This window comes from Typopeltis vanoorti, chromosome 25, assembly GCF_054136105.1.
Source record: "Typopeltis vanoorti isolate ZY-2024b chromosome 25, IOZ_Tvanoo_1.0, whole genome shotgun sequence".
Taxonomy (NCBI): domain Eukaryota; kingdom Metazoa; phylum Arthropoda; class Arachnida; order Uropygi; family Thelyphonidae; genus Typopeltis; species Typopeltis vanoorti.
Genome location: NC_143573.1, coordinates 24065178 through 24089447, shown reverse-complemented (window position 1 = coordinate 24089447; position 24270 = coordinate 24065178). Strand labels below are relative to the sequence as shown.

The window sequence follows — 24270 nt, the reverse complement described above, 5'->3', positions numbered from 1 at the left end:
CTATGAAGTCCCCAAGACTGTGTGCTTCATTTTATACCTGTATGAGCCAATGGTTGTGATATGTAACCATTACTATGAAGAATTATCTGAATATTTTTGATCAGATGGTGTAAGTATTGAACAGACGGAAGGAGTGGAAAGTGTTCTGGTAATCTACATGGAAGCACTTATTGAATAAGAAGATAATAAATAGCAAGGAAACTAAGCAAAATTATTCACCTTGTTGTCATTTATTTCAGTTGTTTCTCCAAATTTTCCTGTTATTATTCATTGGTAAATATCAAACTCTGGCACCAATGGGTTTCACTTTTTTCTGTTTCTTCTTAATTTGCTATTCCCTATTTTGTTATACTTCTCAGGATTGTCCTTGAAAAGTTTGAAGCATTTAACATCCAGAGAAGCTTTAACAAACAAACATCCTTGCCTTTCATTGAATTTGAATTTTAGCTTTTACAGTAAACAAGGAATGGCTTTTACTGCTTAAGTTTCTGGGTAGGTCAAGTTGTTTCCTTAAATCATCATAGTAGTAATCAGTTTTCTTCTGAAACATATAAAATCTTTTTATTTTTTTATTTATTTTTTTAATCCCATCCAAGATTTTTGAAACATATAGTATGCTACTACTGTGACAGACTAAGGGTTGGTCTTGACCCTTGCTCTTGTCTAAGCAGTTTTATTCACTTCTAGTAAGCTAAAGTGAATAAAAGATGTGCAGAAAAACACTTTTATTAACTGTGCAGATACTAGAGAAGCTAGTACCCTTTTTTGCATTCTAAGTGGCAGATGGTTTTATTGCCTAAATGACCTCATTGCTTAGTTGAGAGTATAGTAGGCAGTAAATCCATCTACTACTTAGGTAGCAGTGTTCTTACAGCAAGATGGGAATATTGGTGAAAGAAAGCTGAATATCCGTATGGATATTCAGCTTTCTTTCACTAATATTCCCATTACAATATATTCCCAATACAATACAAGTAAAATTGTATATAATGTTTGAATACATCTCGTGTCTTAAAAGACAAAGTTCAAGACTGTGCATGCATGCTTGTTGGCAGGAAGTCCTTTCTTATGGTGATTTAAATATTCTGACTTGCATATTCTTATACACATTTGTCCATTTCTGTAAATAAAATATGGCCATGTTGTTGTTTAAAATTACTGTTTTGCTTTATAGGGTCAGTGCTGTGGTAATGAAAGGCAAAATGGAGGTGCAGTTATTGAAACTATGTATCACCATGGTCGTGGTGTGTACTCAGGAACATTTTCTGGTAGGTGTTATTCTCAGAGTGCTTTTATTTTGCTTGAATAACTAAAATACAGTAGAAATGATTGTTATATGAGCATTGTCATAAAGGTGTGAGAGACTCGTTGCAAGATGTCCATATTTACCATTCACGTAACAGCCATGTTTTTTTAAAACTCTCTTCTAACAAAGTACCAACAACTTTTGGCATCCCATTTACTTATTCATCACTCTCCCATTTGACACCATTGGTTGGACCGGATATCTGCTCTCCAACGAAGGTTATGGGTTCAAATATCGCTGTGGGCATGGATGTCTTTAGGTTGTAGATGAATTTCTTTGTCCAGCTTGGGACTACCATCCTGCTTATGAGACCTGAATGAAATGGCATGAATATGTTCCATGTTTGGTCTCTACGACAGGATTACTGAATTATCTAACTCCTAGTCCACCCTCAATCATAATGTTAATTTTCTGTAGATTGTCTTTCATAGGCAGGATTTGCATATTTTTTGTAGAAAACAAATAGCCAAGTCACAGTCTATAGGATGGAGAACCTGCAGCCATTAATGATTAAGCAGGATCCTTTGTTTTTCAAATTCTACTTATAACAACAAACTAGGAGAGTATTTTTGTTTTTTTTGTGAAGAAATTTAAACTTATTTAATTTTTTATGTCAATTTTTTTCTTTACTCTACATTTTTGATTAAAAATCATGTAATAGTTTATTATAAATTAAACAATCTTACCTGAAAAATCATAACTCTGGTATTCAAATCAGAGTACAGTAACTTACCAGAATGGTCCTTCAATTAACGGATAATTGTACATCTTCAGCTGACTTCTGGTATAGCATCATGCAGTTGTGCCTTCACTTAACAACTACATGAAAAAAAAAAAAAGTTCAGTGAATATAAAAGATTGCCACTTCTTTCTCTCCTCTATTTATACATATACCTAATAGGAAATGGTGTTGCTTCCCCCCCCCCCCCCCATTACAACAGTTACTGTTAAGCCAAATGTAGAGAATCCCTAACTATGTTTATTTATTACAAGAATCATTTGAGGACTCAGATTTAACTTGCTGCAACTGTAATTTCTATGTGCAATATTAATCACTTTGATGGAACTCTTCAGCAGAATACAACCTATTTGAAACATTCAATTCAATCAAAAAAAAAAAAAACTAGAGCACTTGGGAAAATGGCAAAATATCTATTTTTTTAAAAAAAAATCCACTACAGGCATCTTGTAAAGTTATTGTTTAATGGATTGCAAACAAATTTGGGTTATGGTTTCTTACATCATTTATGCTTCCCTGATAATCTGAGTGTTATGGGACTAAAATATGGAGAATGGGGTGTCATTTCCTTCACAGACGTCTACTGATTATATTGTTCAACTAGTTTTGACCAATTTAGAGTATAATTATGATAAACTGAGAAACTCATTCTAGTCATACTAAAATGAATTTCAGGAATATCTTCCTTTACAGATAGCTCTGTAAGTCACATTGCATAACAGATTTTAACCACATTTTGAACATAGTGACTTACATTGTATAAGGTCTACTAAGAATCCTAGAATCAATTTAAAAATTGTGTTGTAAAGGAGAGAAAAGAAAGTAAAATTTAGACACCTTCACAAGTTGCATTGTTCAAGTAGTTTGAAGTATAATTTACCTTTTGCTTGCAATATTTTTAAGTGCACATTTTGCAACCTTGTGTATTCTTCCATAAATCTTATTTGGAAAAAAACCAGAAAAATTTCCAGCATTGATTTTGCCCCCCCCCTTTTTTTTTTATAAGTGTATTTGATAATTCTTGTCAAATACCTGCTTCAGCAGCTGCCTATTTCATATTTCTCAGTTTTATCATCTCCAATACACAATGTATTGCATTCCTTGATGTTTTCTGCCAATGTTCTGCTACTATTATCTCATTTAATATTTCATATTATAATTCCATACAACCTGAATATTCTTATCTTCAAATTTTATCATCTGATTCCTTTTTGTGATGTTCTTTTCTCTATTTCTAATTTTTTTTCAGCACTCCAGAATATTTTGCAGTATTTATCTCCTGTATTTTTAATTTGTTTTATTAATACCACCATAAAGAAAAGACATGAAGTAGCTATACATAAATTGCATCAGGATAAAAGTTCAGGATAAAAATGCAAAACATTTGTATTGTAATCATTGTAAATATACACTTCTACAAATAATTGTCTGGACACCCTTGTTATTTCAAGTTATGGAACATTCCAGGTTTGTTAATAACATGAAAACCGGTCTACAGATGGGTTTCATTGTAGCAATTGAATACATGTGATATGGCAACACAACATGAACTCAGTGACTTCGAGAGAGGTGTCATTATAGGGACTATCACATTGTGTGTGTGTGACAGGGACAGCAGGGTGTTAAAACAGTTTCATGCAAAAACTGGCTACAATCTGCACAGACCATTTGTGATGAGTTCCAGAGCACCATTAACACCATGGTGAGCACTAATACTGTATGAAAAGAGCTCCATTTACTTATTAATTTTATGGCTATTTAGCCTATTTTTTTCCATTTATCCATTTACTGGGGTTCCCATGGAAGAGCAGTGCCACATAAGCTGAACATCACAACAACAAAGAAGGTGGCCCGTCTGGCCTGGTGCAAAGAGCATGTGAACTGAATAATTGACAAGTGGAAAACGGTACTCTGAAGTGATGAATCAAGGTTCTCCTCTTTCTAGTCTGGCAGCTCAGTCATTTGTTCTTTAACTTTTACAGTCTATAAGTTTGGGTTCTTGTTTTCAGATACTTTCACAATTAGCATTTTGTATATTTATATTGAGAGTTCACATCTGAAAATTGCTCAACAATTTATTTTCAAATTATTGGTGGATGGTTTTCTTCTTAATCAGATACTTATTATCCTACTTAAAATTAGGTGATCATTTCCTCTTAACTCATATATCCCTTCTTTATAACCTGAAAAATTATTCTAAAATTATTGCAGTATAAATGTGGTTATTGAAATTTAAAGAATGGTTCATATAGTATAAAATACCTTAAAAAGCTTCATTAGAATATAGAAGAATAATAAATACCCAACATTGTTTAATAGCCAAGTAGCAGAAGTGGGCCTTTGAAACTTCATTTGGAGCGCATGCTTAATCTTACAATAAAACACAGCCTTAGTCATTTGAGAGTTATGCATTGAAAAGCTGAACTCATCCCAGAAGTGTACATATGCGTTTTTGATTATTGGGGAAAAGTTCTCATTTCCGTGGAATTTATCTGACCATTTGTATTTTGATCAGGTGAATTCTCATTGCATTAAATGAGTGTAAGAGTCTGAATGGCTTCATTTGAATCAGGCTGTTTAAAAGAAAGAATAATAAATATACATTGTTTTAGAGCGAAATAGTAAAACCATTATTTATCTTTGAAACTTAGCTCTTCAAAAATAAACAAGACTTTTCTTTTGACCAATAAAACTTTAAAACACTAAAGTGAATATATGACATCTTTGGCAGAGTTAAGTCATCTTTCAAGCAATGCAACAACAAAATGGCTTTCATGTTGAAAGTTGTAATCCATCAAACTCTTGGTCACTTGCAAGCTAAGTTTCAAATGCAAATATTGGTTTGGTGATTGGTTTAAAACCATATTGGATATCTATTTTTTCTTTCAGAATATGAAAAATATAATGCTCATAAGTTGTGTGTCTCTGTAGTACATTAAGAAGAATGACACATGCTCTTTGATAAATTTAGTTTAATCCTTTATCCAAGTGTGAGCAAACAAAGTTTGCACCTGAAAGTATCTTCAGGACTGGGGTAAGGTAGTACAACACCAGGCAACTCGTTGCAAAGGTGGAGCAAGTGATGTTAGCTTGCTCCACCTTTGCAACAAGTTGTCCGGTGTTGTACTACCTCAACCCAGTCCTGAAGATACTTTCAGGTGCAAACTTTGTTTGCTCACACTTGGATAAAGGATTAAACTAAATTTATTATAGTCTAACCAAGTGAAAAATAAACTTTCAACATGCTCTTTGACCTGTTCATATTTCATTTGGGATGCAATCAATATTTTTATTAATGCAATTAGCCAGTCTCATATGGAGTTTTCCCTTCAAGTTCTGTGTATACTAGATGGAAAAAGCTAGGTTTGAAAACCAAATAAAAGATGTACATTGTCCTTCAGACTGTTCTTTGCAAGTACTTCTGTAAAATATTTAATTGATTTTAAAATGTAATTTAGCTTATTTATAGTGGAATATTGAAGTTCTTATGATAAGTTACTGATATTTCTTCTTGTTTATATACAAACTGACATTATATATTTTTAATAGGAACGTTAAGTCCTGCCCTACAAGACCGTGATGGACGTCCCCGCCGAGATATCAGCACAATTATTCATATTTTGAATGATTTGTTAGGAGCATCTTCACAGTGCCGTCCAACTACATATTGTCAATGCAGTATTAGTCAAACACCTCATACATCGTCACAGATTATTTCAACTATTCAGCAAGAAAAAGTTGAAGGTAACTGAATGTATATTAAGTATAAATATTTTGTCATATGCATTTGAAATTAGCACTTTTAAAATATAAATTCCGTAATGCTCTTCATTGTTATTATTCTTACTACACAGTTTGAAACTGTGTAGTAAGAGCCTGAAAACTGGTGAATGGCTCACACTAATCCCTATTGATATAGAGTCAAAAAAAAATTTAGTCCTTGCACTCTTAAACAAATTTCAGGGATGATACCTTCTTCTCTCCTAGTCACATATTGAAAGATTTAGTTAGATGCTACAACACCCCCTTTAGCAACTTATGTTTCTATCATACCTGTCTTGTTTTCAGCTTGTAAACTGAAATTTGTGACTACAAGCTGTCTTGCTATCTTCAGATGGTAACAACCATGAATCAGTCTCCAATTTGGTCACTTACCCTTTGAATCTTCTTCATAACTTCTGCATTTCCAAGAAACTCAGTGGATGGCCATATCTGTGGACAACAGTCTAGATGTGTGACATCAAAGCCCTTATAAAGTGGAATAGTAAATTTATTATCCCTGCTTGTCATTTCTATTTTCATTTCAGTTCAGTTTTTTTATTTAAATGTGAATTTTGAATTTTATAGAATAAAAAAATTCAATGTATGCATATGAGTTTGTGCATGAAGTAGCATAGCTTTTTATACTAAAGTATATTAATATGAAATTCATTTTCATTCACTGAGCATAAATACGCTGCTTGTAAATAAGTTAATGGATGCTGTAGTATGAGGAACAAATAGCCATGGCACCCACCTTAATAAGGTATAGGACCTCCTTTCATTGGGATGACTGCAGCAATCCAGTGGGGCATACTTTCCACAAGCATATGATAGTGATCAATGGGGAATTTTGGACCATTTTTCGGCATGTAATGAGGTTCTGGACTGATGTGTGGTGGACGTCCTTGACCTCACCTGAGGCTCCAGTTCATCTCACAGATGTTCAATAGGGTTGAGATCAGGGTTCTATGGAAGCCAGTCAATTATAGTGACATTCATGTCCACAAACCATGCATTTACAGCAGCAGCATTATGACATGATGCATTGTCTTGCTGAAAGAGACAATGGTTATTTCTGTAGAAATGCCACAAATTAGGAAGCATTGCATTGTCCAGAATGTTCAGATAACTCGTGGAGTTCAGTGTTCGTGGCACCACAGAGATCTGAGACCAAACTAGGAAAAACAGGACCATATCATCACATCACCACCTTAGAATTTCATAGTTGGTGTTACACACTCCGGTAAGAGACATTCACCAGGCATCCACCACATCCACATCCATCTGCTCAGTAGAGGGTGTAGCATGATTCACTGTTCCATAACACAGCTTTCCAAACTTCCACATCCCGCTATGCATGCTCTTTGTACCACCTGAACATAACACTGCATGTTGGTTCAGTTAACGTAGGACTTGCATATTACAGTCCTGCCATGGAAATCCATGTTGTGGGCCTCTGTTCTGAATGATGGCCAGAACTCTGCATTCAGTGTGTCATCTGACAAATGGCCATTGTGAGTAGCACTTGCAGTTGACTACCTGTTTCCATGTTAGTATGGTATCACTGATTGTTTGTCTAGGATGGCCCAGTTTGTCAACAGTTTGCAAAAGAGATAGGCCTGCAACATGGCACACTGCCTTTTTCGATCTCTGTTGGTTCTCTTCTCACAGCCATTTCACCTGGACTAAGTTGCACTGAGTTGGGAGCATCCATTGTCATATTCCTCCAATTTATACCGGCTACATATACATGACTCGTTACGTGGCACAATGCATCTTGCTCATTGGGGTGTCCATTGACTTCTTTCCAAGCAGTGTATATTTTATCATCTGCTGAAATACCGATAAATACTGTTTTGTAACAGCTTCAGTTAAAAAAAAAAAAAAAAAAAAGAAAGAAAGAAAGAAATGTAATAGCTATAGTAGTTTCCATGAAATTACTAATAGATTTATACATAAATTGCATAATGATTTTCTTGGGATGGACATCTAAAAGTTATAAAGCAGAAAAATTATATTAAGACTCTAATAGGAACAATAACCAGCATATTTTATGAACGTTTCTTCAGTTTTTCATAAAACAAAGTGCATAAAAAAAGTAACTATTTATAACCCTGAATTTTCAAGTTCACTTTCAAATTCTTATCTCTAACTGGCAGTTAAAAATTGAGTGTTAACAAGTCATTATTCTTCATTTCAAATAGTGTACCCTGATAAAGTAAATATTTAAATACTGGTGAGTAGATATTTAATCAGAAATGGATAGTCCTTCACTTAAGTTACCTGCTTTCCATTTCATTTATTTAAAAAAAAAAAAAAAAAGCACTTCGTTTGTATTTGAATAAAATATTATGTGATTTTAAACTCAGAATTAATTTGAAGTTTACATATCATAGGTACTCCAAATAAAGGCTTTTCTTTCCTGGATTTTCTTTTTTGCTTTCCAAAATATTTGGACTTTTGAAAGGTTGATTATTGTTTTATAACCAAGTGGTCAAACATTATTTGTCCTATTTTGAATATTATTTGAAAGTGGCTGAGACAACATGAGAATACAGCATATGCTTAATCAATGTTACACTCCTTTAAAAGATGACACTCTGCCACCCAGGGGCATATGCATTCACGTTTTTTTTTTATTGCTTTACATTCATTTCTCACTATAGCAAACACTATTGTAACAAACTACAGAAAAGCAGTGAAGTCCCATTGATATGATGTGCTATTCCAAAGGAAAAGAAAGCAAACTTTCTGCTATAACAGATGGTTGTTGTCCCTATAAGTTTGCTATCATGAGTCAACTGTAATTAAAGGTTTACTGGCTTCACAGCTGTTTTGAACTGTTAATCATCATCAGATATTAGGTAGATATTCACAATCCCCACTATTGTGAATTTTACCATGAAAGTGATTAGGAGCCCAGTTTGAAAAACTACTTTCAAGCATTGTGTGAGGACCTTGTAGTATGGTTTTTGTCTCCTAGATTAATGATGTAGACTTTTCAAAAATTGGTTTGATGTCTTGAGTGAACATATGCTTTGGCAAAATGTGAAAGATTTGTTTTTGGAGAAACTCACTGACTGAAAGAAGACGGGAGATGAAAGAAGGTATGGATTTGTATAAAATGCAATATTTTATTAGACTACATTAATGAATGAAACACAGAATAAAGGAATGAAAGTGTGAATGAAAAAAATGAAAGTAAGTGATATGGAAGTATGGTGTGACAGAAGTAGCAAGATTACAGGAGTAATGAAGAGTTTAAATTGCTGGAATGAAAGATTTGAAGAAAGAGTTATTCAAAATGAAAAATGAAATGAGGAATATGTGGAGTAATTATTATTAGATGTTTAGTGCAAAACAATAGAATCAAAGAAAAAAAGAGAAAGAGGTGATGAATGATTCAAGAATAGTGGTGTGTGAAGATTCCATTGTTAGAGGATTAGTTAGTCCATAAGGTCTGCTATCCAGGATAGAGAATGAGCAAGATAATTTATGCATTGGGGAGGAGCAAGAGAATTAGTGGCAGTTGTGGGGACAAATGATTTTAGTGGACATAAGGAGAATGTCAGGCAGATATCAGGAGGTTATTGAGGAGAGTGAAAGATAACAGTACAGTGGGAAATATTGTCAGTTTGTTGCTGAGGTATGACAATGATGAGTTGAGCCAGAATCATGAATGGTATGCTGGCAGAGCTGTGTGAGAGGGGAGTGCAGTTTTTGTTGATGTATGACATACATCCACATACTTTTTTTGGGGAAGAATAGAATTATACAGACGTGATGGATTGCATTTGAATGACTTTGGAGTGAGTGTACTGGAGAAATTGTCGCTAAATGGGAGTGCAGTGTGTGATGCAAGCAAGAGATCAGAAGTAAGAGGTGAAGTGAAAGATGAGAGTGGTACACAAGAGACTAAAGTGCTTTGCAATGGAAACAGTAGTAGTGTAAGAAATGAAGAGAGAGAGAATGGGAATACAAGAGGGAAATGGGGGGGGAAGTTGGGTGGAGATGGGGGAGGGAGAGAGAGAGAGACATTGCATAGGAAAAGTGAATGTTGGAAATGGTAGTGAATGTGGGTATGGGGATGACCAGCATAAAAATGGAATGGAATAAGATGTGAGGGGTAGTTGAGACTGAATGGATATATGTGGTAAGAGGTGATAAAGGTGATTGCACAGGTGTGGTGGGGGAATCGCAACTAACAAGTGGTTTGGGTAGGACTGGTTATAATCCTAAAAGTGAACTGGTGTGTTTGTTTACAAATGCCAGGAATATCAGAAATAAGAGATGAAATTGTTTCACTGATTGAGTTTCTTCACTCCGAAATCATTGGAGTAAGTGAAACATGTTTGAATGAAGATGTATCTTGATAGAAATGAAAGAGTACTATGTTTTTTGTGAGTTTTGTGATTAATTCCCTTGCTATCATCATCAGCACTGGAATTAATTCCACATAGGGTAAACATGAAAGAAGGAAATAGTGGCAATGGTTTTGAGGTGGTTGACAGGCAGAGATAAATATAAAATTACTAATTATGGCAATAATTATGGCAGTATAGATTAGAATGAAGAGATAACATTTGGGAATGAGGAAAAGAATTTCTCGAGTTCTTGAGGAACAAATATCTTAGACAATATGTAAATTTTGGAGGACATGTGGGGATAAAGAGTTTTAGATCTGATCATGTCATCAGAGGATGTAATTGCGAGTGGGGTTTTGCACTTCTCACCAGTTGGTGACAGTGATCATCTGGGTTGTGGTTAGCCATGTGAAGACTTATGTGACAAAAGGATATATGTGGAAGTACAAGGCTGGTGATTATCACAAGCTTAGCAGACAGCTTGGAGCTATAGCATGGAATGAGGAGCTGAGCAGTAAGGAAATTAATGTATTCTGAAAGTCAGAAGGCTGAATAAGGTAGATGTAAAATGGATGAATGAGGGGATTAAACATGAAATCTTGAAGGCACTTTACAGGCGGCACAAGATGAATAATGGTAATAATCAGTTTCACAAAGACTATATCAAGCAGGCCAGGAAAGTGACTCAGTTGGTAAGGACAATGGAAGTGCAATGCGAGCAGAAATTAGCAAATCAGGCTAAGAAAAATCCTCATGAGTTTTTGTTGGTATGTGGCAAGTGAAAAGAAGAATGATTATGATAAGATAATGTTAATGGATGAAAGCAGGAGATTGGTAATTGCTGCTGAGGACATAGTCTAGGTATTCATTGAGTAGTTCATCAGGGTGTTTCATCCTTGGTGTAGAGAAGGAAATAAAAGAAGACTTAATGGTGAGCACAACAGGTATATGAGAAGTTAAGTAAGCTAGATGTCAAAGCAATAGGACTTGATGACATATCATGTGTCTTAAGGGAATGTTCCAAGGAGTTAGCATCAGCCTTGGCCTACCTGTTTAGCAAGTCTTGCGACAGCAAAAGACCTGAAGGAGTGAAAGGAAGGAAGAAAAATTGTTCCACTTCACAAAGGCGTGGGACAAGGGTGATGCATATACAGTGGTATACTCAGATTTTGCAAAGGCTTTTGATAGATTGCCACACCACAAGTTGGTCACTAAACTGAAGCAGATGGGATTAGTGACTGTTGTCAGAAAAGTATCAGCAAGTTGTGGGGGGGGGGAGCAGAATCGCAAAAGAGGAAAGTCACTAGTGGTGCACCACAGGGCTCTGTTTTGGGGATATTGTTATTTAAATTGTATGTTAATGATATCGGGATAGGCTTAACTAGAAATATACAGTTGCTTGCAGATAATGCGAAACTGGGAAGAGTGATGAGAAATGAAGTAGATGTTGTGGCTTTACAGGACTTGAATAGATTGCATGAGTGGGCCATGATATGGAACTGTCAATTCAATGATGCGAAGTGTGGGTTTCTGAAATTTGGTAGGTAACAATGGGGTGGCAAGTAATCACTTGGTGGGAAAATTTGGAGGAGTTTGAGTCCTTTGAGTGGTGGTGGACAGGGATCTGATATGATATCTAACTTTATGCAATGTGACCTCTGAACTTCAGATCCCTGTCCACCACCACACCACTGTATAAGACCTTGATTAGGTCTTGTATGGATTATTGTGCACAGATTTGGTATCCTGGTTTTCATGAATGAGGTTATATTGGAAAAGGGTCCAGAGAAGACTAAGGTTGTAACTGGTCTTTAGATATGAGGACAGATTGAGGGAATGTCATTTTCAAAGTCTTGTAAAAAGGAAGAGAGCAGATAAAATTGAGACATTAAAGTTTTTCAAGGGTTGTTACCAGGTTAATATGGAAGAAATTTTTCATAGAAGGGATAGAACATGGAGACATCCCTGGAAGCTGTATAAGAAGGTTATAAGCAAGGAGAATAAGGAGCAAGTTCTTTGCATAGAGTGGTCGATCAGTTGGAATTTATTGCCTGATATTGTGGTGAATACAGATACGCTGAGTTTGTCATGTTTTGATGGGTTTTATGTATAACAGTGTTTGCCTGCAGCAATGAGTCTTGAATTCATGGAGGTCTGGTGTTAATGATAACATATTTTAATAAGTAAATTTCATTATGTAATAAAGAAGTCTTCTTGATATTATGTTATAAAAACAAGATATTAAAAACATTAGAATTTTGTGTAAAAATCCTGAAAATAGCATTTTGTAATTCTTGGGGAAGCCGTATCTGTTTTCATATTGTCAAATCCTGAATCTAACATGCTTTATAAAAATTCTGCCCCAAAGTTACCAGCATACAAAAATCTCAAATGGTGTCACTGTAATCATTTTGATGAAAACTGCAAAACAATATCAATAATTGGCTGAAACTAAAATAAAATATGCATTTTCAGCCTTATGTTTCTGACATACTTCTTTTGCATTTACATCTAACCCTCAGTCCTAGCCTTCACTTAATAAAGTTGATAATGGATCATTTCATGTTCAGTTGGTGAGCTTCAATAAGTAGAAGGCTTGCTGACACTAAGGCAAGTATAATGTAATGTCTGTATAGGTCTTGAATATTATAGTTAGAATATAATGAATACTACAGTAAATATATATCTTAATGTATGAAAACAATTTGTGCATAAAATTAACTTCATCACTGCACTCTCTTTTGCTTACTGAGAGCAGATAACATCACTATCAGTTCCCCCAAGTTCCATAGCATATAATGCTTGCATATTGTTTTTCATTATACTATTAATATTAACATGAGTAGTTTCTGTTCTTGGTGGGACCATGTACAAGGGTGGTCTGAAAAGTTCTTGGCCTTGACCATAGATGGCAACACTATTGGCAAGATAATTTTTTTCTAAGTTAGGACATCTGTCATAAGCATCCATTTGAAATTGCAAGTCATTCTATCAAGTAGTTTGTTTTATACAGCTGTCTGAAGCAAAAGTGTTGTCTGTATCCCTTGAAATGGATAAAATTGAATATCATGCGGTTATAAAATTCTTTGTAAAAGAAGGTTTAATGCCAAAAGAAATTCATTCTAAGTTCATAAAAGTTTGAGTTTATGGGCACTCCTCTCCTTCGTTGTCGACAATTAAGAAATGGGCTGTCGAGTTTAAACGTGGCCATACCAGCCTTGAAGATGATTCACGTGAAGGACGTCCAAAACGTGCAACACCTGAAATCATTGATCGAGTGCATGATATGGTATTGGATGACCGGCAAGTGAAATTGCTGAGACTACAGCATTTCAAAAGAACGTCTAGGATATATTTTGCATGAAGAATTGCATATGAAAAAGCTTTGTGCAAGATGGGTGGTGCGCTTGCTCACACCAGATGAAAAACGCACTTGCATGAAAATCTCTGAACAGTGCTTGGAGCGTTTTAACAAGAATAAAACTGATATTGTGCATAGATTTATTACTATGGATGAGACTTGGATTCACCATTACACACAGAATCCAAACAGCAGTCAAAACAGTGGAAGAAGCCGGTTGTTCAGCACCAAAGAAGACAAAGTTGGTTCCATCAGCAGGAAAGATCATGGCATCGGTGTTTTGGGATGCTAAAGGCATTTTGTTTATTAATTATCTTGAAAAATGTAAAATAATAACCGGGGAATATTATTCTGATCTTTTAACCGGACAAAAATTTGTGAGAAAAGACCCAGTTTGCAGATGAAAAATTTCATCAGGACAATGCACCTGCCCACAAAGGTGTTTTGGAAATGGGAAAATTAAGGGATCTACACTATGAATTGTTGGACCATCCACCCTATTTTCTTGATTTGGCTCCCTCTGACTTCCATCTCTTTTCAAAACTAAAACTCTTTCTCGCTGGTCAGAGTATTTTTTTCGAATTAAGAGGCGATTGCAGCTGTAGAGGGGTATTTTGCAGATCTTTCTGAAAACCACTATGGGGACAGGATAATGGTGCTTTAGCATCGCTGGAATAAATATATTATTTATTCTAGATTAATAAATAATAAATAATAATAATAATAATAAATGTATTATTTAAGAGAGATTATGTTGAGAAATAAAAATAATTTTGAAATTATAAATTCATTTTTTCATTGTTAGGCCAAGAACTTTTCAGACCACCTGCGTATCTTGTTTAATTGTTCAGTGATGATCACAGTGTATATTGCTGTATAACACTGATTATTGGTGTGTGGATAATGACAATCCTTCTTCCACATTGAGCAAGTGATTGACATTGATTGCATTTGAGTGATGTTTAGAACTATTCCTGGGTTAAAACTAAAATATGCGAAAGCACACTTCCAGACTCTACATGGAAATTCTATTCTCTTCAGGATACATTCTGCAAAATGCCTGTTTTTATGTGAATACTGCCCATAAAAGGTATAAATCTCTGGTGTATTATTATTATTCAGGCCTCCATGGAGTCAAAAGACTCATCGTGTAATATTAGTATTATAGGTGGGCTAAGGATTCAATAACCCAGTCACTATGATCTAGAGACTAAACATAGCACTTTTTCAAGCAACTTAAGTTTGGTAAGGAGATTGGTCTTACATCAAGTATTGAAATTTATCTACAACGTAGACATCTATGCCAATAGTAGGGATTTGAACTTGCATCTTGCTGTATTAGTCTTAAGGTAGCAGCCCTACCACTGAACTATTCCATCGTCAGGCTAGTCCCCTGACATGGAGAACATAATCCTACTTGTAAGCTGACAGAAAAAGATAATCGGATTGAATCTATGGGAAACGACCCTGGAATGGAAAAGGGAAAACAAAAATGGAAACGACAAAATATAATACACATAGCAAACTGGAATGTAAGAGGAATAGCATATAGAGAAATAGAATTAGACCAGCTACTAAATGAAAGAAATTTTAAAATAGCAGTAATCACTGAAACAAAAAAGAAATTAAAAGGAACTATGAGAACTGAAAATTTTAATGTGATATACAGTGGAGTCGACAAAGAGCACAAGCAGGAGTCATGATATGGATACATAACTCCCTTTCAAAACAGTTAAAACATTATAAATTATGGAATGAAAGAATAATAGAAGCTAGAATAAAAATAGATAGAGGCTGTTTAACAATAATTGGTTTATATGCCCCAGAAGAAGGAAGAGAACAGGATAATATTGAATTTTTATAATCAGCTACAAAACATATATAATAAAATAAATAAAAATGACTACATAATTTTAGCAGGAGACTTAAATGCAAGAATTGGAAACACGAAAATTAATAATAATATAGGAATACATGGAGAACATACTCTAAACAGAAATGGTAAAAAATTGATTGACTTTGTAGTTTATAATAACCTAAAAATAATGAATTCCTTCTATAAACATAAAGACATACATAAATATACTTGGGCAGCAAGAGGATGGAAATCAATATTAGATTACTTTATACTAAATGAAAATAATAAAAATTTTCACTAGATGTTTGAGTTCACAGAGGATATGAAATAAGCAGTGACCACTTCCTTGTTAAAATAAAATTAAGATTTCCACCTAAATGGCTACAAGTAACAAGAACAGAAAGAAAAATTGAAATATTTGTTTATAAAACTAGACTATTGAATGACACAAATGTACAATGGCTATTTGAACAAAGAATTAACCAATATCTAGATAAAATGAAGAAATAGAAATAGAATGGCTTAATATAAAAACGATACTAAATGCAGCAGCAAATGAAAGCTTAGGAAAGACCAAAAAATTCAATAAGAGAAGAAACTGAAGATCTGGGATGATACAATCAAAGAAATAATTAAAAAGAAAAAAGAAGCTTATCACAAATGGTTAAGCAGTAAAAGATTAGAAGATGAAATAGAATATAAAAGAATAAGAGCCATAGCTAAAAGAGAAGTCAGAAAAAGACATAGAGAATCATGGAATAAATTTGTTTCTAATTTAGAACATGATTTATATAAAATAAGACCCAATGTATATAAGATTTTGAAACACCTAAATGCAGATACCAAAGAAAACATAAAATTAAACACTGAATTGAAATTAGAAGAATTTCTAAATTACTGCACAGAACTGTGGACAGACAAATATTTTAAAAAAGACAACTGGCAAACAATTAACGAAAATGAAAAGGAAATAACTGAAGAAGAATTAGAAATCAGCCTGAAAGAAACAAGAAACGGAAAATCACCTGGAGAAGATAAGCTAGGTTCAGAACTATATAAATACGCAGGAACAAGATTCAAAAAAAGACTGTTACTATTTATAAGTAAAATTTACTCAACTGGTATCCCCCCCAATAGAATGGAAAAAAGCAATTGTGATTCCTATCTTTAAGAAAGGTAATAGAGATGACCTTAAAAACTATACAGGTATCAGTATACTAAATTCCTGTTACAAAACATATAGCAGAATCTTAAATAACAAACTAATGAAATATTCCGAAAACTTTATTCTAGAGGTACAGAATGGATTTAGAAAAGGACGATCATGTATAGACCCAGCCTTTTGCCTAAAATTAATAATAGAGAAAAGAAGAGAATATAATTTGGAAACACATATTGCATTTATTGACTTTGAAAAAGCATTTGATAAAGTTAAAAGAAACATATTATTTAACATATTAAAAGAAAGACAAATACCAAATAATATCCTAAAAGCTATCACAAGCATATATGAAAATAATCAAATACAAATAAGATTAAATCACGAGCTATCATGTACAAGAGAGATAAACCAAGGGGTCCGACAGGGATGTCCCCTCTCAGCAACTCTTTTTAATATCTACTTAAATGAAATAATAATAAAATGGGGTAAAAATTTACACCAAGGAATTAAACTTTCACCTACAGTTAACTTAAACACTCTCCTCTTTGCAGACAACCAAATAATAATTACAAATTCTGAAGATAACTTGCAGAAAGCTATTTTAAATCTAAATGAGATATCCAAAGATTATGGTATGATAATATCAACAGAAAAATCAAAAACTATGGCCTTTAAAGGACAAGATCCAGCAAGAACTAAAATAGTATTAGATAACAAGATCTTAGAACAGGTGAATTCATTTAACTACCTAGGATGTATGATCACATATGAAAATGAAAAAGATATAAACATAAAAATTGCAAAATATTTAAAATTAACAGGTGTAATTAACTCTATATTTAAACCAAACCTAGTTCAAAAACAAACCAGGCTAAAAGTATACAATACATTAGCTTTCCAATCTTAATGTAATGAAGCGAAATCTGGACAATTAAACAAAAAAACAAAGATTAACAACAGCAGAAATGAAGTTTATGAGAAAAACAGCAAAGTATACCCTATTTGATCACAAAAGAAATGAAGATATTATTAAAGAATTAAACCAAGAACCAGTAATAGAAAAAATTAAAAAATATAAACATAAATGGATGGAACACGTTCAAAGAATGAAAACAGAAAGATTACCAAAACAAGCCTTAAAGTACAAGCCATTAGGAAAAAGAAAACCAGGACGTCCTCTTAAACGATTCAACGATGACTTCTAAGGCTGGAACAGGCCATGCTAGGCCTAAATCCTTGATACGTATGATGATGAAGAACTTAGACATCTATGCCAATAGTAGGGATTTGAACTTGCATCTTGCTGGTTGGGATTCAATGGTCATTAACCACTCAGCCAACCAGGCCATTAAATTTTTCCATACATATGTTGCTGCTGCTGCTGCTCTGGCTAGACCAGTTTTATTTAGATTTGTTAGTTGGGATCTTTATTGAAATTGCCAAGTCTTTTAGATAGAGCTTTTTTATTTGTTGATAATTTATTGATTTTAGACAAACCCCACATCTTCAGTAAAAATTCATAGTCTTGCCAAAGTGTACAGATATACAGGTAAAGTATAACAAATTGCTCAAACATTGTAAAATGGTGAAGCCAATTGAATAATTGGAAAACTGAAGCGATTGCCAATTTTCAGATGGTATATCTAATCACATCATCCAATACAGAATGCAATGAGTTTAACATTTCTGCAAAATGCATTTTTTGCTGGGTGTGAACATATATAGAGTAATGGTAAACTTGTTCACAACAAGCTAGGATACTGAAAAGTGGACTTAATTTGGCTACGAGGAAAGTTGATAGATTATTATAAAGAAAAATGTAAGATAGAGCCTTTCTTCAACAAGCTGCTATAGAGAAAAATGATTTCTTTGACTACAGTGTTACTGACAGTAATGTGGGTTTGTCAAATACGTTAAGGCCGAAGGAATAAAGATATTCCAGTTCCTCCAGCTAAGAAAGTTTTAAAGTGGCTTCCTTATGAAACATATTTTTCTTTCAGATAATAAAGAACAATTCCTTGTGGAGTTTTTTTGAACAATAATTAGTGCTGTTCCATATTGTGCATTGCTATGGCATTTACAAAAGGTCAATTAGAAAAAGACTGCTTAAAAGTGAGTTGATCTTTGGCAATGCCATGCCCTGAGAACTTAAAGAGAAATATTGATGGGAAAATAATGAACATCTCCCTTTCATCCCATAACTTGGTTCTTAGTGAATACCATCCTTTAAGAAAAATTTAACTTAAGACACCTAGGTGGTAAATTTGATTCAAGATGTCAGCATGCTTGGTGCATGGAGGTCTATTTTTTCTTTGCTTCTGTTGTCAGCTTAGTTAGCATGGTCACTATTCGTGAAAAAATGGGAACTTGTGTATGAAATATGGACTATTGTTTTTACTTTTCAATTGCAGCCCATAATGAAAGTACTTATTTTATTATCTACAGATCTTCATGCCAGGGAAGATCCCTGTTGAGACAAGATCTGATCAGTAGGATATGAATTTTTATATCAGGAACAGGGTACTTCTTTACCTAATATTTGCAATTTTTGATTCCTGTGGTTTCTGTTGGTTCAGTACTGCAGTTCCTTTAGCTGATCATATTGGCATTAGGCAAACCCCATGCAGTGCATTCTTGACAGATATGGAAATGCTATCCTATTTTAGGATACATTTTGCAATATGCGTAACATCTGTTTGATTTAATTTTTTTTTCTAAATTATTTAATCTTTAATTTTTGTCTGAACTTGCATGAAGATTAGATGCTAGGAACTAATCTTATGAATATCAGCTTGAGAATTGTTTAGAGGCCTAGCTCCTTTGTGCTGGGTTGCTATCCCTGATATCAGCATGCAATTGCAAATGCATAGGTTGTTTCTCTTTACAAATGGTAAAAGTAACAGTTTCATTTGGAGAACATGCTGCCCAGATATCCCAAGACCTTGTCAAAGAGCAAAAAATTTATAGAGAGATTTTGATGGGCTAAGTTGTTATGAATGACCTGAGCTTGCATCTCTTTGATCACAGCCTAAACTTATAACTTCCAGAGGTTTTTTGAGAAGTAATCCAGTAGATTGAATCCAGTCTTTTTCTCCTTTCCTTCATAGAAAAAACAGTTGACGACAGAAATGAATCAGTAAATAGAAGAATATGCTTTTTTCTCCTGATTCCTAGCCAACTCTTTTGTGGAAAAATCACTTGAGCATTCAATATAGGGAGATTCCAATAATATGATAGATTGAGGAGTATGTAAATATGTAAGGTCTCATATATATGGAAAATTACTCCTTTTCATGATTTCCAGCATAGTAATGGCAGTGTTGAAAGTTATAATCTGATACCAGTTGCCATTCAGTCCCATGAATGGAGAACTTTTGGGGGGAGGCCATTGTCTAGTAGTGAACAGAAAATTGGTTGTGGTGACCAGTTGTTAAGAAGAAGAAATACAGGGAGTCCCTGACTTATGGATGGACATCTGATATTGAAACTTATGCAAGTCAGATCAGCTTCCAAAGTTTGGTAGTATTTGATTTGGTAGTATGCTAGAAATGTTTTATAATCTAATGTTGAATGGAGGGGGGGGGGTTTGAAATAAATTATTTGTGGTAAATAGCATAAATAAATAAAATTATAATTTTAAAATAGTCTAAAACATTTATAATAGTGGATTTCAATGATTCAAATAATTTAAAACGAGTTCATCCTTAACAATTCTATTCACAGTTGGTGTAGCCTGTTTAGTCACATGATATGTTTATACTGTCTTGAGGTTTACTTCTCTAAATCAATACAATAGAAAAGATAAAAGAATACCATAGCTATCTACTCAGTAGATGCTACAGCAAATGAATGAGTGTCATTGATTGGACAATACTGTTAGTATGCTGTTTCCAAAACATACAATTTCATCACAGTACTGCTTACATTGTCTATAACTTCTGAGTGGTGTAAAGATTCATTGGAAGCTTTCCTTGCATCAGAACTCTGAATCAGTGCAAGTCACATCTACATAAGTCAGAAACTGCCTATATTGATCATGGCATAATTTAAGTGAATTAATCTCTTGTGTTTTGGCATTCATACGTATATTTGTGGTTTTCATTTTCCAATTCTTCCCTTATAAAAATTGCAAAATAATATCTTATCATTATTATAGTACTCTGGAGTAGGTGCTCATAGTAGTTTTTGTTGAACTGGAAATTGTTATATACCACAAGAAGTAATTGGCAGAAGTCATATCCATATAATTCATGGAGATTGCGCTCTCAGTATCTTCATAAGTCTACCTTCCACTGATGAGATCTCAAAGGTCAAAACCAGTTCTGGGTAGTGACTTCAATATTGCATGGTATTATACATGGCCTGACAAGGGAGTTTGTATTGTATACGAGATGTGAACAAGCATATTGTGAGACAGGTGTATGTTGTGATCATATGTGAATGATATGAATTACAGATTGAATGAAACTTAATATGGTATCAGTTTCAAGTAAGTTTTTGATTTCTCAGTTTGCCTTGATTAATTGATCATAATGTTGACTTCATCAATTGAAATTTTTTTGCAGCTTAATTTTGTACAAATTAAATATTGTGAGTATATTTAATAATTTAGTTTGTTAATGTTTTTTAATTTTATTTTTTTAAATATTCACTTGATATATATTTAAGTTTGCTAAAAAAAAAAAAATTCAAATTTCTTACAGATCATGAAAGACAAGACGAAAATAAAGCTTTAAGAGGCAAAGTAGTCCAGCTACAGTCTATGTTAGAAGAGCGGCGAATGAGACGCAAAGCTCGGAGAGAGGAAAGATCATCGCCTTATCTTGCTAAAGGCAGAACTGCTAGTGTTAAACAAGATGGTCTTGTTACTGACACAGAAAAAATGGAATGTGCTAGTTCTGGAATGCAAGGAGTATCTTTAGGCAATTCCACTGTTAACAGTGATACTAGTGAACAAATAACAGAATTTAATTCTGAAGCAGCAGTGGCATGAGATAAATTGAAGTTTGGAAGATGATTATTCCTTTTATTCAGTATTTCCTGGTTTGCTCTGTTCTTTCAGAGTTCAGTTGAGAATTGAGTGATACCAGTAGCAATGCCCATAAGCATGAGAGTTGAAATTTGGGTCATGTGCTTTTGGTTGTAGTTACCACATCTGTAGTGTATTCTGGATGTTGAATTACATTACAAATAGGTGTGCCAAATGACGATAACTGCTCCACTATGTGACTGATATTGTTTGAATAAATATGTACACACGATTTTGGTTATTTGTAGGATATTTGTGGATAAACAGCAGTATCTTGTTCTTATCAGCAAAATCAGTTAAGTTTTTAAAACACAAGTATTGAACCTGAAATCTATAAATCTAAGCTCATAGGCAAATGTGTGTTTACGTGCTTTCTTTGTATACACAGAGCAATTACCCATAAAAATGAGTATATAAGCATTAAGCACATGTAAATGTTTCGATCTGCTGGTTCTTTCTTTAGCAGAATTTGTTTTTATTTCATTAATATATGATCAATTTTCCTACTGAGACAGTAAGGGTTCAAAATATCATCTATAGGGTAAGTTGAGTCTTAATTTTTTTGTTGTAGATTTTAACTGTCAGGTAATTCAGTGGGAGATATTGAAAATATGTTACACCCAAAGTATTCCATTTAATAGTGTTCAACTATGTTTGATATATTTGGGATATTTAAAATATATACTATGTAGATATTCCCCCCCCTCCCCCTCCTCCACTCTCTTTTTTACAGAAGTATTGTGTTAAGCCGAAACTAACATTTTGGTTAGTCTATAACAATGCATGCTATTTTGTTTTTTGCTCAATGTAAATATTCAGTGTTAGTTTAAAAAAAAAAAAAAGTCATCATATATGGTGCATTCATGTAATTAAATACTAAATGATCTCTATCAGAGGTGACATCTCTACCAAACCAAAGTCATCTGACAGATGTAATTGATTTTAATTGTCTGTTTTACTTAATTGTATTACTTTTCTTAAACATAATATGACTAGTGTGTGTATGTCCACATGTTGATAGTGACAAAAAATAAACATAGTTATTTAATTCTATGGGATGAGAACCAAAAAACAGCATCTGGTGAATAATTATTTACCTTAATCTTTAATGGGAAGTTTTTTTCCTGCAAATGTTTTCATGTCATTTACCCTTAGTGCAAGTATAAAAAGAACATGATTGTTTCATAAAAAGAAAAAGCATATTAGCAATATTACTACAGTACCATGAATAGAATATTACTCTGATTGAAAACATTTAGGCTTAAGTGTGGGTTAGAATTCATTTTGGACATTTTAATGGAATGGAAAACAGTACAAGGAATGAGTTTAATGTAGATGAAATATTGGAAGCAGTTTAAACCAATATTTCATTTCTTAGAGATATCTCAGGGGATACAGTATAAATTGTAACATAAACACACAAGCAACACAAAGTAAAGTGAAATTTACTACAGTAGTCTCTTGGCTAGTAGATTAGGGTACCTTCTGTGGCTGCTAATAAGAAGCCTAGGCTGTAACCTGGGATGCTTACTATGTACTGTTTCCCATGTTTTGGGAAGTTCAACATAACCATACTCATTTAAATTAAGCTAGCATCCTGCTGGGATGGAAGCATACTTGTTTCTCCCATTTGATTCTGTGTGATGTGCAAGGCCTGTTTGACCTGACTGTCCATTATAGTCATGATTACAACTGCATTTTTGTTAATGTTCCAAGTGTCTGTGCGGTTAGCCTAGTGGCTTTGCGCTTCGCAACCATATGCCTGGGGAAGGAGTGTCCTAGGTTCGATTCCTGTTAACGACGCGAGGAGCTGAAGGATCTTCCTCAGCCATAGCCAAGTTAGCCGGTCTTGGGCGTGGATAGCAGGTTTTTTTCTGTCGGTTTATCTGGTGTTTTTCATCATGCAAGCAGGCAAACTGGTCTGAGGACAGACGGATTACAGTCAGGAATACTGACCCAGCCATAGGTCTGATTCGTCAGCCTATGCCGGTTCCGGAGCCCAGATAAAATTTGTGGGGACTAGATGATACTGTGAACTCCCATAAAAAAGGGGGGAATGCAGTATTATCACATGGAATTTTTTAATGTTCCAAGTGTATTTTGATGATTCTTCCCATAGTTGGCCACCTTACAGGAATAATGAGCCATATACACACCAGGAGGAAATCAGGTTACTTAGAGGAATAGAGAATGGCAGCCAGTTGGACACAACATACAAATGTGAATAAGCCACTCTTCTTCACTGCAGCAATTTTAAATGTTGAGAGGATTTAGAATCTGAAGACACCTTTAAAAAAAAAAATCAACCTAATTTAAATATTTGTGTATAACTTTCCAAAAGATTTCATCAAAGTTACAAGATAGGCTTTTTGCTACTGCTCTTAGAGGATACCTTTCTTAGCTAGCACTCTAGGACTAAGGGGTGGATTAGCTAGCTGGGGGGAGAGAGGCTAAAAATTACTACATTTGGAGAAGTTGACCACATTTCTCTTGCAGCCAGCCAGGTATACTTGTGTGGCAGTATTGAATTTGTCTTTATCTTTTAAAAATAGTAGAAACTGTTCCAATTCATCATCGAAATGCATAATATCTATCTCATTCTTGTAGATATTTTAATTTTTCCATGTAGCTCAGGGTCCCTGGCAGCACCAGGTTCGATACCTGCTTGATCTGCCTCTGCTAGGACTTC

At 34.1% G+C, this 24270-nt stretch overlaps 1 protein-coding gene across 1 annotated transcript in view; it reads left to right on the top strand.

The window, feature by feature from the left end:
* The window catches only part of stx (ubiquitin-like domain-containing protein stuxnet), a 106954-nt gene extending 85409 nt beyond the window's left edge, over positions 1-21545 (top strand). Inside the window, exons 5-7 of the mRNA XM_090414243.1 lie at positions 1204-1268; positions 5595-5789; positions 21256-21545. Coding sequence (XP_090270369.1) covers positions 1204-1268; positions 5595-5789; positions 21256-21545 — 550 coding nt within the window. The remainder of the gene's footprint in view (positions 1-1203; positions 1269-5594; positions 5790-21255) is intronic.
* Positions 21546-24270: the final 2725 nt, after the last annotated feature.